Genomic DNA, 17,205 nt, shown 5'->3' on the forward strand with positions numbered 1-17,205 from the left:
ATCTTCCTTATCTGAACTTGGATTTTCTTGAATGCCAGCACAAGAACAGCCCAGCTCCAGAGGGAAGCATTTCCCATCACCTTAAGAAGTCTTAAAAGACAATACACAGAGCTCCATTATTAAGCTTAAAACTTCCTAATATCTTGCTAAATTTGTCTTTACTTTTTTTACTTTTTACATAATTTTTATGCTAACCTATCTCATAACTGCTACTTAAGTCTAATCACAGTTCTGCTGTCTCTGAAGCTTACCTTTTGCAGCTTTCCCAAAACCCTCAAATTTTATAGATTCCTACAATCTCTACACCCCATCCCAAACCCCTTCAGGCCCTGCTGCCTTCCTGGTTTGCTCATCTGTACACCAATTTGGGAGAGTGGGGCTTCCTTTCTTACACTTCCACTGTGGCCAGGCCAGGCTTGCTATTGCTGAACCCTCCCAGTTCACAAAGAAACCAGAGGGCTGCTGAACACCAGAGGTCCTGTGCTGTGATGGGGACCTGAGTACACAAAAACCTAAATTTAGTCATGAAAGATGACCCAAACCTTGAAGGTTTAAACCCCAAACCTTGAAAGTTTAAACTTCAAGCCTGAAACCCAGGCTGGATATTTAACAGAGCACAGAATATCTACTAGATCCTAGTTCCTGCCTGAAAATGGATTTCTGTCCCCCCAGGAATTGCAGGTGCTCTGTTGTGCCTTAGCATGAAGCAATGTGTGAGAGTTCTAGCAAGGGCAGAGTTCAGGGCTGAGGTCACCCCTCTGCTCTCAATTAAGGCAAGTAGGAAAGACAATATCCCATTTTTGAGTGCTAGGGCCTGTCATGTTGGACACACAGTGTCTGCATTCAATTAAAGAACACAAATTGGCCCTTAGTGCCAGAAGGAAAACCAAAATGAGGGCAAGTTTGATGGACCAAAATAAAATGTGAGACAGGAAAGATTTCTCACCCCCACAAAAATGTTTGGAATACACACTGGAAAGAAACTTCAAGAAATTAGTGGAAATGCTTTGAAAGGGGTGTGACTCACCATCACTTTGAAGGCTAAGTTTTCTTTTTGCTTTCTGCCTTTGGAAAAGGTTTTAAGGTTCAGAAAGTGTATTTTAATCTAAGTGTGAGGGCCTGGGGTAACTTTCCTTTCCCCTCAGCACCCCAGCACCTTGTGTTTTGTACTTCAGCTCTGGGGAAAGGTTGAGGCTGCCACCTCCTCTCCTGCTTGGACAGAGCACAGGAAAATGCAGACCTGTGTGGAAACACTCACCAGGGCTCTCACACAAGGAAAAGGAGCAGGAAAGATGCAGAACATCCACATTGCCAGCATTAAGTACTAGGGGTGTTCAAAAAAAGGGGTGGAAGGGGTCATATTTTACCTACAGGTAGTGGCTGAAGCAAAGCAAGGATGAAACTGGAAACAACTCTGGGTACAAATCTTGTGTTAATACCATGCATGTGAGCTCGAGGTTATTCATGAGGATTCAGCAGGGACATTATCAAGCATCTCATCCTTAAGCAAGTCAGCTAATTACCTTCTGGCCTCAGGGTCCCTCCTTCTAGCAGCCTAAGGATGGGTGAAGATTGGTGCTCTCACAGCTATCACAGAGCTGAGCATTTTGCTGTAGCTGTTCCCAAGAAGGATGGGATGTCAGCTTCTTGTGCACATTCTGAAACGAAAATCTACATAAAACCAAAAATCCACCATCTGTGCTTTTTTTCTGAAAAAATAAAAGCAATAAAAACAGTGGAGATGGCTGAGATACACACACACACACACACACACATATATATATATGATATAAAATACATTAAAACCCCACAAAGAAGTAAAAGATAAGTTCAGATCACTGAACTTATTATGTCTGGAAGGAACCAAATTTGAAATCATTAACTATAAAACAGTAGCAATGCAGAAGGAAGAGAAAGAACATTGAGAGGAACATTCTTCTCTTGATGCTGCACATGAAATTCAATTCCTTCCAAGGACTTTCAGACTCACAAGAAGCAAAGTACTTTTGGACATAGGAGAGGGATCTTCAAATTTAAAAGAATCTTTGCTTGCAGTGCTTTTTGCTTTTCACCAACTCTTCCATGTCACAAAATAACACAGGAATAGGACTGGCCAGGGATAATTTCAAATATGAAGTGGTCTCACACAACTGTGCAATAGTGAAGATCATCTGCCAAAAACAAAGCCAAAAAAAGCTCACCCTAAATCCTTTTCTCTGGAACAATCTTTTTAGTGACTTACAGCTGGCTTCCAGCTCATGCTGGAGACTAAATCCACCAAGAAATCCACCAAGAAATCACCAACTACCTGCTGACAGCAACTGCAGTTAATTGTGCAAAATGACAAGTGCCAGCTCCATTGGGAAAAGGTGTTGGAGAAATCCCACATTAAATCATGGATCTGAATTGCCAAGCCCTCCCAGCTCTACAGGTGCTTTGCCCATTATCTTTTATACTCATGGAAAGACAGAAGTTTTATTACCAACATAAAATTAACTCAAAGAAATTAACTGGGACATGATGGTTACATCTCTTGTTCTTTTTGTCCTCATTTTGGAGCCATCCAAAGCTGAAGGACAATACAAACATTAAATGAGAAGAGGAAAGAAATTCCCATGTGGCTAAAGGAGCCAGGTATCCTAAACAACAGAACTCCCATCTTTCCCTTTCCTACCTGTTCCCACATGCCCTGTGCTGACAGAGACCTGAACTTCTTCCTTACCTGCTGCCATTTGCCAAAATCTGTCCCTCCAGCTTTATGACAAGCCCACACTTCTAACTGTTTACTCCTAAGCATTTTTTGGATCTTTTTAGGAGTCAGAGGGATGCCAGTGAAGGAGACAATTGGTAAACCCTCTCCTTCCTTTTTCAAAATTTGAGGAAATCTGTTTTTCCTTTGCCACTACTCAAGTTGCAACACAGAGTGGAGTGGACCTGTGGTCACTTTCCATCACACTGAAAAGTAACAGAGAGAAGTGATTTTTTTCAAGTCCATCAGCCTTCTTTATTAGTGCTGCTGGTTGGTGGAACAGTTTTCTATTAGAAGCATCTGAAATTGGGTTTTCTTCCATCAAATAATGAATCCCTCACAGCTGTGCTTCAGAAGATCAGCCCACATTAGGTCATCTGCACAGCAATACTGCAGCCACAGGGTTTCTTAAAACATTTGCAGGATGGAAAGAACAGTGGCATTTAGGGAGGAATCTGTCTGTATCAAACAGAGCATTCCCAAAAACCACAAAGTTAGGAAAAATGGATATAAACACCAATGGATTTATATTTTTTAAGCATCTATTGCCTCATGAGCCATTTAAATAAAAAAAAAAAATCCTCTCCAAACTCTTCTCCTGTCCATAGTGGGTGTCATGTTCTGGTAATTTCTTCCCTGACTTTTCAGCACAGGATGTGTTTATCTAAAATCTGGCTGAGTGTCAGGACTCCCCTGCTGCTCCCCCTGCACAGGAAGCAGTGTCAGTGCCAGCAGCACTCCCAGGGCTGTGATTCCAGAGGCAGGACAAAGGCTCTGTGCTAGGGAAGGAGCCACAAAAGCTCAGGGAATGCCCTTGGAGGCCAAGGTCTGGTGCTCCTTAGAGAGGCAGGGGGGGTGTGAGGAAAGAGGCTGAACACAGGTGCAGCTCACAGGGGAATTTTGGGAGAGGGAAGGGCTTGCTGAGGTGTGTCACATCATTCCCAATGCCATCTCCTCTTCCAGCTTGCCTGCTCCCAAGCACTGGCAGCTGGTCACCCTTGTCCCCTCACTGTCATTACACAACAAATTACAACTGCCCAGACACTCAGTGTAGTTTAAATTAAGAAACAAATAAAGGAAGGGCTGTTGAGCCCTTTGCAGCCCAGCAGCAATTCCCAAGTGGCATTTTTAAAGAAAAACACAGCACCCTGCAGCTCCAAACTAATGGTTGTTTTCCAAGGTGAAATCAATGTAACACATTGAAACAAAGCAGGCACAGCACCCTGGCTGAGGGTGAACGGGAGGTGTTTTTACACTGCTCTGTGAGATTGATAAATGCACACCCTGAATGCTGACGTGGGAAGTGGGTGACTTGTCCAGGCCTCCATGCAGAAAAACTGGAGCTGCAAAAGAGTCTCAGTACAGTCAGATACAAACTGATACAAAACCATGTGGTTTTTTTCCAAGTGGAGTGGGGAATTCCACTCCAGAACTGGTTCTTCTCCAATTACTTGTTACAGCAACAGGATGAGGGGTTGGGGGAATTTATTTTACATTTTGAAGTTAAATGCTTCTCTCTTGCTGAACATTTCAACAGAGATTTCAAGAATCAGCAGTGTCCAAAATGGTCACCTGGCACCTCATAAAGATTCATTTGGTAAAATAATCTGGTTGTTATTATCCTGTAAACCCATCTCAGGGATCAATAATTGAGACTTAAGCTTTAAAATATCATCAGTTACACTGCAAATCCATGTGTGTGCAGAGCCTTCTACAGCATTAGAAAACTCAGCTCATTGTGACTTTTATGGAAAGCAAAGACACACATTGTACCTTTAATTACCTATCCTCCAGATGCTGAAATAAAATGAAACATACTCCTCCTTTTTCACTCTTAGTTTTATTATAAAAATCAACATTTCATTTGTTACAACTCAGTTTATAGTAATAATTGGAAAGGATTTTTGTACAAGGTTTATATACACCGTACAAGTAAAGCACTTTATTTTACAAAAAAAAAAAAAGTTAGTGAATGAGTGAATAGGGCTGGCCAAATGTTGGCCATTATAATATAAATACATCCTTGCAAAGCACCATCGTACTGAAGTTGATGAACAAGAGACACCAGCTGGCTTTAAGACAATGACAAACAGTGATTAAAGCTTACAAAAAAAAAAAAAAAAGAACAAACAAAACAAACCAAAAACAAAACAAAGAGTTAAAATCTGAAAGCAGCACCAGATCCTTCACTTGCAAACAAGGCTAGTTCAGCTTAAGCCTGGTGGTATCCTCTTTGCAAAAATGCACTTCCCTTTTCCACTGACTCTCCCTGCATGGTTTAAGGCTGCAGCCATTTAAATCAGGGCTCCAGAGCTGCTCCTGGTTCATTTAGAGGGGAACACTGGCTCTCCAGCAGTTTGTAACAACTAGGACAATCCTGAATAAAACACCAACACTTTATTACCCTGCCCTGCACAGTTCTGGTGTGAATCACCAGTCCCTATAAATGCTACAAATCCCTTCCCTTTTTAAAGATGGAAAAGAAAGGAAATTTTGGATCACTACTGTATTTTGACTTCTTTTAGAAAAGAAATCGACTGTTTTGTAACCCTTTTCAAGCTATTAGTTCATTCCTAATTTACTGGCAACATTTATCTGTCACCTGGTGTTAAGTTAAAGGTTAATTTTCAAGCCATACTAACACCAAAATGCAATTTAAAAAATCTCATTGCTAAGAAAGCAATTTCTGAATAGCAATGCCTAAATTATTTTTGCACTCAATGAGCCAGTTATTTTTCTGCTGCAGAACTAATAAGTAATCTGCACAGTACAGGTTCAGAAGCAGACTCTGTCACTAACAAACTGTGTGACAAACATGCTCAAGGCAAAAAGGTCAGGAAAACAAAGTGACTGACTTCTTCTTAAGAGGTATTTTGAAGAAGTCATCTGATCCAACAGCACGTGTGACCAGGGAGTTCTATAGCTCAAGCAGTTCCCCCCCGAATGGTCCTAATTAATTAATTAATTAATCTGACATTTGCCAAGCAATTAGGAATGGAAATAATATTCAAGACAGTGGCCTTTTCTTCATCTTAGCACAGGTTTAACTACTTTAAAGCTTTAAGTGTGTTTAGGACTTACTATGAAGCCATCTCTAGAGAATAAATAGAGAAGCAATGCAGAGCTGGAGACCACAGCACCATCAAGGCCCATTAGTGTAATAAATAGGAATGACAGGGATTTTCCTTGTGCACCCTCACTTGCAGCTGACTGCAGCACCTGCCATGCCAAGCAGTTTGGGTGCAGTTTTCTTCCTAATTACTCTAGGGCTGCAGCAGACTGCTTTTCATGTCCTACAAAACACAGAGGAGCTTTACTCATCTGCAAAATGGACTCCAAAAGTAGGGGAGCAGTGTAAGAAATGTGTTTCCCCTCCTGCCTGGCCTGACAGAGCATTAAGGATTCAGGTGCTCTGCTGTAAACCTGGCCAAAAGGAGCCCAGGGCAGGTGAGACACAGCAGGATGCACTCTGGGAATCAGGGAGGCTGAATCAATGCACAGGAAAAAATGATCAGCTTTGGGTAAGTGCCTGGTACAAAGATTTGGGTACCTGCACACCCACTTGTACCTGCACATGGGGAGGGAAATGCTGTGGCAGAAATCCGGAATTTACCGTGCAGAAAGCTCCAACTCACAGCAAAGTGAATCCTTTGATATCAAATGGCTCACTTATGTATTTTGCATTACTGTAAATATTTCATTTAATGTCTGTGCACAGGTTGCATTAATTTATACTCATGGAGAGCATTCTTTATTTCAAATGCAAATGCCACGTGCGTGTTCCATTTATCTCATTCAAGTTATTTCCTAACAAATAGCTCGGTATCCAAAAGCAGTAGCCAGGAACTGCATGCACCATGACATGCCAGGTATAACTTTAAAAGGTAGGCTTAGCTCTTATGAATGCTGCATTTAAACATGCAACGTTGGTTTTCAACAAATGATGCTGTACTTTGTTGATTATGCTATAATTATGCAGTCTTGTTTTGTTTTTTAGCTACAACAGACTGGGCATGCCAGCTGTTCCCATCACCAGCCAGCTCAGAACTGCCCAGTATCTAGAGAGGAAAAAGTACAAAAGGTCCCTGTGTTAATGCCCTACTGAACCTGATGCTGTAGGATAAGGAGCTTTTAACTGGAAGGACAAGGAGCAATTTCCACTGCCATCAGTGAGATCTAATGCTACAAACCCACTTCAGCAATCTCCTGGATGGGCATGTCTGTGTTATCTATGGTCCCAATACCTCAGTCAGCTGGAGAAGCAGGAGAAAAGATGATCCTCACTGAGAGAAGGAGGGAATGTGAATCACAACTGGCTCAGTGCCAAAGGGGAACAAAGAGAAAATGTTCAATCTCAGCATTTATCCACTGATAGTGTCAGGTGTGGGTAGCAATGCTTTTGTAATTTGGAGATCTGCCCAAGAGGAGCTTCACAAATCAGCACCTCTTTCGAAAATTTACTCCAGATTTACTGAGAAAATACATGTATTTACAAAATCATATCACAGCTTCCTGCTCAGAAGAGGACCAGCCTGTTCTCTATGCTGGGCATTTTCAGACAATGGAAAACCCCAGCCTGTCCATTCCCCTCTCATGAACCTCCCAGAGGCATCCAAAATATTTGGTGCACAAATTGAAACATCTGTATCAGAAAAACCTGATCAAATCCTACATGGAATTCTATGGCAACCCCACTGACTTCAGTTGGGATATGTGGATGTGAACCAGCACAGGAGGCAGCATGATCCATATGCAGAGAATGTCCTTCTTTTAAACAAGTCCTTGCTAATAATTAACACAGATTTACCTGCAGGAAGCTCCCTCCAAGGGGATGCCTCAGTGAGGCAGAAAGAGGATACCACTCCTTAAGCTCAACCATCCTGGACTTTTTCAAAAAGAAATTGGCACACTGAGAAAAAAGCATTTTGCAAGAAGAGACCATTGCCATTGCAGTACAAGCACTTGGACTGAGATACAACAATACAATATTCTTCTGAGTTCATTAGTGCAAGTTTCCACATGTGAACCCCACACGGAATGCTGCACATGAATAAATGTAAACAACAGAGAAATTCTAATTCTCATCGGTGTGCCAGCCTCACCCCCACCCTGACACACCCACCCTCCCCCCTTCATATAAATGGTTTTCAGTTCCCTTATGGTTCACAACACCCTCCTCAACATCCATCCTGCTGGACAGCACAAGGAGGCTTCTCCACCAGCAAGGAAGAGCCAGAAGAACAGCTACCACAATTCCTAGAAACCTAGAGTGAGCTGGGCAAAAAACCCCTTAGTACACCATCTTCAGAGACCAACAGCAAGAGCCTGGAGATCATCACGCTTTTTAAAGGTATTCTGGACTAGAGGAAAAACCCTTTATTACAGATGGAATCCCCATGAGAGAGTTTTCCTTGGAGCTGAAACCAAATGAGGATCCAGTGCTCCAGATGAGTGGCAGCTAGCAAGAATAACTTGTCACTAATTTTGTCAACAGCGTCAATTGCAAGCCCATGCCATATTTTCAGATAACTTCTCTTTTGGGTGAAACTGGCTGGGAAGGAAGCAACAGAGAACAATGAAACCCCAAAGGTGCCTCTGGAAAGTTGCTATCCCCATTCCATAGCCAAAGGTGAGGAGGCAGGAGCTGCCAGGACCTTTGTTTTGAGAGAGAAGACTCAGAGGGCCAGTCTGTGAAGGCACTGAGCACCCTCATTCTGTGGATGTGATGTCAGAAGAAGGTGCAAATGCACAATGCCATCTAAGACCAGGTATACTGTGTGCCCTGCTGCAACAAAACAAATTCAAAGCACTGCACTGGAGTCCAAGAGGAGTTAACAATATCCTAGGCTGCCCCTTAAATTACACAAATAATGTTTTCACTTGATTAATAATCTCCCTGTCAAAACCTCCGTGGTGAGGCTGATGGGAGAAGGGGCTAAATATGACAATATACAAAAATAGAGATGTGAATATAAAATGGTTTGGTTAAGAATATCTTAAAATTTGACATTCACAGCGGTTAATACTTAAGTATTAAACTCACACCACGCAAAAGAGGAGGTATGTCAAAATCATACTGAGAAAAACTGGCTTTACCTAACACAAAGAAAACATGAGCAGTTAATACAGCAGGGGAACCCCTTCCAATGATCAAAACTTCTATTTTTCTTATGGACAGTTGTTCCACTGAAAGTTAAATGCTTCCTTACTAGGAAAAAATAATATATATATTTATATATATGATTTGTATACTGTGATATCAATATACATTGAAAGTACTGCAAGGATATATTATTCATTTACAGTAAAACTAACAATCCATGGTTAAATTTATAGATTATAAATATGCTGTCTATATTATATGTGGTATAAAAATATTTGACATTTTGTGGGCACTAGGTCAAAATAAGATTTTCTTTTTTAAGGGACTAAAAATCATTCAGGTATATGCATATTACCCTTGTCAATGATGTGAGAATTGTACTGACCTGGTACAAAACAGAGTCCTACCATGCTGGCAAAATGAGGAGGGTAATGTATAGCATGATTAGCATGATAATCACTGCATGACAAGGCTAATTAGGAGAAAACCCGGCATTTACAGCAGCCCAGTTCTAGCAGTACTTTAAATAGAAATATTGTGAATTTAAGTGACAGGAAGAAAGGATGAAGAAAAGACAAGAAAACCTAACTGAGATTAAAAACCAAATTTTAAGATACACCCAACAAAAATAACAAATTCCAGACGAGGGGAGAAAGCTTGAAACGCTCTCATTTGTTAAATGCATTAAGGAAAAACAGAGGTGCATTCATTTAAAAAAGTGTGCAATTGATTTTCTGGATTCACTGCTACGACTGCTGTATTCCTGTAGAAAACAAAGCCCTTTGTGTAAGGTTAATATCTGTCCTGACTGCATTTTCAAGTTTAACTTCAGTTGCTGGCCCTCTGCAGTTAACATAGAGGTTATTTGGCTACTTCCAAGTATCTATGGTATGCTGCTCTGAGACGGACTTCTTTATTATTAATTACTTTAAACATTTTTGGTATTGACAAAACCCACGTATCACCTCACCGGACAAGAAACACATCCCAGTCCTTCCATTTCCTTATGTGCTCAGTCACTTCACTGGATTAAGGCATGTTTTTGTGTTCCATTTGCAAAAATAAAAACTTTTTGTACAAACGTCTGGGTTCTTTTTATACAAAAATTTCATTTCTTCTTATGGCACAAGCAGCAGCTGCTGTTTAAGAAAATATATAAATATCCTTTTTTTTTGTTTTTGTTTTTTTTTTTTTAAATTCTTCTGTACAAATATCTTCAGTGCTCCTCCTCCTCCCCACATTACCTGTACACGCTCGGCTCCCTCCCCCCGTCCCCGGCGGAACCTTTCGTATTTACAGCGCGGCGGGCTCGGGGCGGGGGGGCCGCGCCTCAGGACGAGTCGGTGCACGGCGACGGCGGCGGCGGGTACAGGTGGTGCGAGTAGCTGCGCTCCGTGTACGGCGACGGCGGGCAGCTCTCGCAGTTCTCCTCGGCGGACAGGTACTGGCTGCGGGGCGTGGGCGGCGGCGGCACCGGCTCCGAGTCGTAGTTGAGGTCGCTGGTGTAGCCCTTGGCGGCGGCCGAAGCGACGGCGGGCGGGCGGCGGCTCGGGCCGTAGTCGCTGTCGCACACGTCCGTGCTGCAGGGCGTGGTGGGCGGCGCGAAGTGCCGGTAGCTGTAGGGCCGGTAGCTGCGAGGGGACACGGAGCGGGGAAAAGGTCAATTTTCCTTTCTCAAGGTGGAAACGGAAAGTGGTCAATACATGGTGACCTCTGCAGTAATGCACGGCATGTCCTGTCTAAACTTCCCTGTGTGAAAAATGTATTTTATGATTGGCTTTTCACAAATATTAAAATGAATATTATATATGTTGTGTTAGAAAGTAATGCTGTATTAAGTCTCTTAAGTAGTGTGTAAAATCTAGTTTTAGGTTATAAAAAATGTTCAAATAGAAACTATGCTATGGAGGATACTTTTTTTAAAGAAAGGACTCGCAGCAAGATAGCAGCCACAGGACACCTAAATGTGTCAGAGAAAAAGAATTTATTGCCCTCTTATCAGAAGAAACAAACTTCTTCCCGCCTCAAAGGCGCTGTTAGGATTCAGAGGAAGAAGTTAATGATGACCAGGCAGAATCCTGTATTTGAATGGAATTTATGCATCATGTATGAGATGTATGAATATACAACAAGCTGTTGTTTTTAAGGGTTAATCCTTTGTTAATGTGTGTCCTTTTTCGGGCTTATGCTACCCAGAAAAAGGTACCTGGACATCTGTAACTCTTTGTCTCTATTGTCTCATATTGTCCTAATTCGATTTGTCCAAATGTAGAAAAATGTAATAGCTATGTTACAATTATGGAGAAGATAAATCTGTTTCCATTACACAGTTTCTGGATACTAACTTCCAAGGCCAGACAGAAGGACTTAAATTTACCTGGTACACTCAGAGCACTCAGGAGAAGCATTCCTTAGAGAAGTAACTGGGATGAAATTCTCAAATGCTGCTACCACAAAACATCTTTTAAAATGAGCCCAAGACAGTTTCAAGGAAACAGATTGGAAGGGGAAATGTATGGTAACTATAACTCCCAGCATCACAGTCAGTGGCTGGGAACACCAGGGGATGCAGCTCCTCTATAGTCAAGTCAGAATATTAGGAAAGAAGATCAGAAGCAGCAAGAGCAGTGTTTATTTTTGGGTGAGGGAGCATTTGGAAAATATCAAACCCTCTGCTACATCCCTAATATAATTTATAATACTGAAAGTCACATCAGCTAACCAGCAGATGACCCATGCTGGTGCCTGAATTTGGTTTCTTTCATTAGAAAATTACTTGTAATTTTGAAAGATTTTTCATATGGCTGCGAGGGATCATTATAAACATCTGGTCTGACCTTCTGCACAACATAGGCCATATTTTCTGCTAATGGAGAAGAGATGTCTGTTCAGCCCCAGAGACCTCATTACCCAGAGCCCCCAAAGGCTCTGTGTTAGGGAGGCACATCTTTCAGACAAACACAGCACTCTCTTCTCACTGACCACATCCACTGGTGATTTGGGAGGGGAACCTTTACACCCTTGGCTAGCAGGGGTCTGTTGCTCTATTTTTGGTAACTTGTTATAAAATCATAACTAACTCCAGCATTCTCACAGGGAAAGTAAGAAAAATACATTCAAACAGAGATAAAATGCGTGCTCATAAATACTAGTCAAGAGAAAATAAAGCAGAAGGTTAGCAATCTTTTCCAGATATTAACCCTTCATGTGTCAAACTAGAAATTCTGTGCTTTAGACAACAACATTAATGTTACTTATGACTTATTAGCCTTTATATTGCCAACTTTTTCTCAACAGGGTATTTGCTTATAATTTCTGATAATTATGTAACAAATTATTTATGGCAGAAGCCTAAAAAAGGCAGGGTTCACTGCAGGGTAAGTTTTTTTGGCTCAAAATACTCATGGCACTGCATTTCTTTTGGCATGTAGCTAGTTTTGTGATGAGGAATACACCCCAGGGATGTATCACTACCCCCTCAGTGTATGATTTACCTCAAACAGGCAGCAGTGCCATGGTACAATTTAAGCACCAGTTTAGTGCTTGCAGAATTAGGGCCTTTGATTGCAATTCTTACAGAGCAGAGGCTGCCTTTATTCTGCATTTTCTACACTAACTGCTTTGATCCTGACAGAAGCTATTGTAGTAGTAATTACCTGTAGGATCTATGAGTGGATGGGCTGTTTGAAGAATAACCAAATTCCATGGTGTAGTGTGAACGTTCAGTAGCTGGTGATGGTGGTGGGTTCAAAATCTAAGGAGTAAGAAAGGAAAAAAGGCACTTTAAAAAAAGAAAGATACAAAAGGAACTCGAGAAAACACCAGTTTATAGCTTTTAGTATTGTCTAATAGGAACCTTAAGTAAAGAACTGCATACATAGCCCTCCCAGCAAACAGGATTTTTTCCTGTAACTCCCCAGCTCTTAAGCAGACCCTGGAAATGCCATTTGTTGCCTTTCCTATTAGTTACTACTAAGCTCTTCTCAAAAAACCCTGACTGCTTTGGCCATTTTGTCACAGCCAGTGCTGAGAAGTAAAGCTGCAGCAAGCTGTCCAGTTCTGGATTGTCACTAGGGCCACCACTGCCCCAGGCAGACTGGCAGATCTCTGCTCCTGCCAGCTGCAGTCCCCAAGTATTGCTCTGCTTACAACACCTGCAGAGTGCTGGCCAAGGCAAGCATTCCTCCCCTATGCAGGCATGTTCTTACTCCATGTGTTTGGATTAATTTAAAGCTGATTTAAAGCCTGATCAGTTGATTCTCAGAACTGAAAACCAACAATTGGAGATTCCAGCCTTCACTGACCAAGCATGGGACTCTTTAACACTCAACAGAAGCTTGGTGAGCTCCATAAAAATCCCCAAACCAAGCACCAGAGATGCTAGAAGTGAAGAGACAGGGAGCCCTCTAGGGCTGGCACCAGCTGTTACACAGCACTTAGTGCAGCACACCACACATTTGTGATGGAGCTGCAAAACACTTGTTTACTTATTTACCTGTCACTTGTGAGACATATGACACAAAGCTTCATATTAATTCCTTGAAAGGTCTGTGCAGAACCAACCTTAGTTTTACCTTCAGAGGCACATGGCAGAGCATAATAAAGGAGATCTCTCTGCCAGAGCTGCTCAACATCTACAGGGATTTTTTCATCTCTCCTGACATTCAATCTAATATATTTCTTCCTGGCACTGAGCTCTCTCACAGTTTTTTTTTAATTAAGTGAAAATTTCTAGACCATTTTGGAAAAAGACAATCCTCTTCCCTTTCAAAGTCACTTACTCCATATCCAAACAAGTTTATTAGACCAGAATTCTAAATCAAAACATGAATCTGTCAATTGATTAACCTTTAGAAAGACAGTGTCACTTCCCTGAAAGTTGTTAAAGGTTTATGAACAACAGAATGACTTACTGGAGGAAAGTAAGTGCCTTTGGTACTTGAGGAGCTGCTGGAGGAGGCTCCTGTAACATGGGCCCTGTCATAGGGTGGGCCACTGCTCCCTCCCATGATGCTGAGGGAGCTGATGACAGATTTACCTCGAGACATACCTGAGGAACAGAGATGTGTGTCAGTATTCAATTCTTCCTCAATTCACAGACAAAAGGAAGCTTAAAAAATAATCTGGAGGACCACAGCAGTATAAGCATAACTTGCAAGCCCAAAATTAATTATCTTGGTATTAAAACCAAGTTATGCTCTGAGAGCAGCCTGCTGGATCTCAAAGCCATAAGTTGCAGTACATATTTAATCAATACATCCAGAAGCAGTGCATACAGATGAAGTGCAATGTTGTGGTTAAGTTTTACTTTTTAAACAGCAGTAGCATCATGTGCTTGGACAGGTATTGGAAAATTCATCGTTAAATGAAATAAGCTGAGACCAAAGTTATTGCTGATCATTACAGACTTGGCAAAAAGTCTCACAAGCATACAAACCTAGACTGCAAACCTACCAAGAATGATTACATAATGTTTAAAGTCTCATGAATATAACTCTGTGTAACTTTACCCTGTACAGTTGTGAATATTTGCTGGTGCTACAATAGCCCAAAAAGGGGATTCCTTAGTAGCAAAAGAAGAAAATGCACAGTGTGTGCATTTATTTAAGCTTAGGTTCTGCTAAGTACCTAAATGCTTGGGTAAAATAGCAATTCATTATTGTGAAGAAGGATGGCAACAAGCCTTGGCAGTCCTGGCTTCCCACAGCTTCCAAGAACTGCCCCTGGAGCAGACATTTCCTGCACACAGCATCCTCAAGTGCAGCTGTGGGGTGCCAGGGACAAGGATCACCCCTTGACTCACCAGGCAGAGAGCCTGACAGGGAGCTTGGGTGAGGCACGTAGCCCAGAGGCACCGAGGGCGGCCCCTGCACCACGTAGTCGTTGGTCATGGTTTCCCCATCGCCCTTCATGCGCGGGCACAGCACCCTCTGGCAGATGAAGTACATTGCTCCCACCACAAACACTGTAAGGATCACACCAATGATGGAGCCTATGGTGTTGTTGGGCTGTGGGGCAGGTTCCTCCGTTGTGTCTGAAAGGGAAAAGGAGGATCAGACCATGGAAGTTGAGACCAACATCAGTTTTTCTTGCATCTTTCCACTTTCCTTTTCTGTAAGCAGAAAACAACTTTCAAATTAATATATGGGAGGAACAAACAGCCCTAGGTCTGTTCAAAGACTCTGAGTGTCCATAAGGGCTACCTGCAGCCTCCAAGATGAGCTCCAAACATGCCATGAGGTTTTCTGGATCACAAATGACAGGAAATGAGCAGTAAGCACATGCATGTGCAGGGGGAGTGATGGGCCTGCTCTTGCTTCAGGCTGACAGAGCTTTCCTTTGAACCTGATGAACAAGACCTGCAGCCACGTCTCCAGATGACACTGTGCAGGGGACTGCTCTTGTGCTTTTCTTGTCACTGAAGATGGCAACAACTGCTTTTCATGTCACCCTTGGCTATCAGGGTAACAGACTGGCACTCCCTTTTCTCAGCAGTGTAACAATCACTTCTGGTGCACCACCTTCACTGTGCAGCAGTGATGAATTTGGGGATTGCTGCTGTTTATTAAGCTACCTAAAGTATTCCACATCTGACCCACCCTTCTGGTTACAGATACAGCTGAGCATCAGCCTGAGAAGTGCCACCTTATGAGGAATCCATACCCAAAACAATTATTCAACAGTCAAAATGAGTGGCTTTCCCTACAAGACCAGTTCTAAGCAATGACATTTCTGGGAGTAACTGACAACCCCCTGCCTGTGCTCATGAATTTGACAAGAAAGGCAGACTTTAAAGTATTTTCTGTTCTAGTCAGTGTTTTACATCTTAAGCATTACTGAAAGTTTTTTTCTCTACACATTTTCTTCTCCCTGAACACCAAACCCACACTTGAACCAGCTTGTCACCGTCTACAGAGATAAGTAAACAGACTTCTGATCATAGTGAAAGAGGGATGGTGACAACTGCCATCTTATTCTGGGTGGGCCAATTTTCCATCCTCTGTTAAAAAACTGGAGAACACACAAACTCTAATAAAGGGAACTAGACAAGCCTGTGATAATGTCACTAGTGACTTGGTAGCATGACAGAACATCTCTTAATACTCCTTCTTAAGATCAAGGGTCCAACTCTGGCTTTGCATTTTCAAATTATCTGTGTGCCAGCTGTGATACATGGATCTCTAAAACAAGACAAGATGTCCCTATTTACAATTTCTTTTAAAGCACCAACAGTGAAAGTGAACTTTTGAGTTGGAATTTTAAAGGCAGTGGCTTTCTTGTAGAGCCCTGGAGATTTCCAGGTAGGGGATATCACATGTTACAAATCAGAAATCAAACTCAGAATTACATCCTTTCAAGATAAAAAAAAGAAATTTTAGAAGGTTTACTCTATAAACAGAGTGCTTCTCTGATTCTAAATCACCTGCTATTAATTCTCAGGATGAGAAAACCATGAAGCAGAGAAGTTATAGATGAATGCCTCATGCCAATAGATATTTTTTAACATTGCACCAACTCAGCATATAAATATTATAGTAAAACAAACCTTTGATTTCATTTAAAAAATAAGAAGAAAAATGGCAGGCATTCTCTGCCTCAGAAACTACTTGTTCAGAATGCTAATTATTTTTGTTATTCCTATTCCACCACATTGTGCATTAATTGCATGACAGCAGTTATGAAGCATTAATTCTGGGAACCACAAATTCAGTCTGCTTGCCAGAATAAAATCAAACTCGTAGGAGAGGTGAGAAGCAAATTTTGCATGCTGCAAGCAAGTCTCCAGTCTGAGGCAGTACACTTACAGCATCCTTGCTCATCAGAGCTGTCACTGCAGTCCAGGTTGTGGTCACACTTCTTGCTTTTCCCGATGCACTGCCCACTGGCGCAGCGGAACTGATCCGTTAAACACAGCACTGCAAAGAGCCCCACACCAACAGTCAGCACCAGAAACTGCTCTTGAAAATCATTAAGAAATAAAGACACCAAAGCATACAATCAGGAGTTGCTTGGGAGAGCTTGGAGTCCTGCAAGCTTCATTTCTGGAAGTGGCCAGTGGCACACAAATCCCTCATGTGAACTATGTTCTGTTGAGGATGGTGCACACTGGTACCTGGGCTTTACTGCCTGCCCACAGAAAGAACACTACACTGACTCTCTCCTAAAATAACTCAGAGGCCATTGAGAAGACAGGCACTTCTCAGGACATGGTTATTGCAATATTACTATAAGGATCTCCAAATTCAAGCATTTACTGTAATATAAAAGAGAAGAATTAAGTTATGAAAAATAAATCTGCCAAACCATGATAATAAAATTATTTAAGAAAGATAAATGTCCTTGTTAATGTCCT

At 41.9% G+C, this 17,205-nt stretch overlaps 1 protein-coding gene across 2 annotated transcripts in view; it reads right to left on the reverse strand.

Moving 5' to 3' along the window:
• Window positions 1-4,584: 4,584 nt before the first annotated feature.
• LRP6 (LDL receptor related protein 6) overlaps window positions 4,585-17,205 on the reverse strand; it is a 115,839-nt gene continuing 103,218 nt past the window's right edge. For both annotated transcript variants that reach the window (XM_064736911.1, XM_064736905.1), the window contains exons 19-23: window positions 16,658-16,768; window positions 14,656-14,886; window positions 13,766-13,902; window positions 12,509-12,606; window positions 4,585-10,483 (exon numbers count right to left, since the gene is read on the reverse strand). In XM_064736911.1, coding sequence (XP_064592981.1) covers window positions 10,183-10,483; window positions 12,509-12,606; window positions 13,766-13,902; window positions 14,656-14,886; window positions 16,658-16,768 — 878 coding nt within the window. In that variant the 3' untranslated portion in view covers window positions 4,585-10,182. The remainder of the gene's footprint in view (window positions 10,484-12,508; window positions 12,607-13,765; window positions 13,903-14,655; window positions 14,887-16,657; window positions 16,769-17,205) is intronic.

Source organism: Zonotrichia leucophrys, chromosome 1A, assembly GCF_028769735.1.
Source record: "Zonotrichia leucophrys gambelii isolate GWCS_2022_RI chromosome 1A, RI_Zleu_2.0, whole genome shotgun sequence".
Taxonomy (NCBI): Eukaryota; Metazoa; Chordata; class Aves; order Passeriformes; family Passerellidae; genus Zonotrichia; species Zonotrichia leucophrys.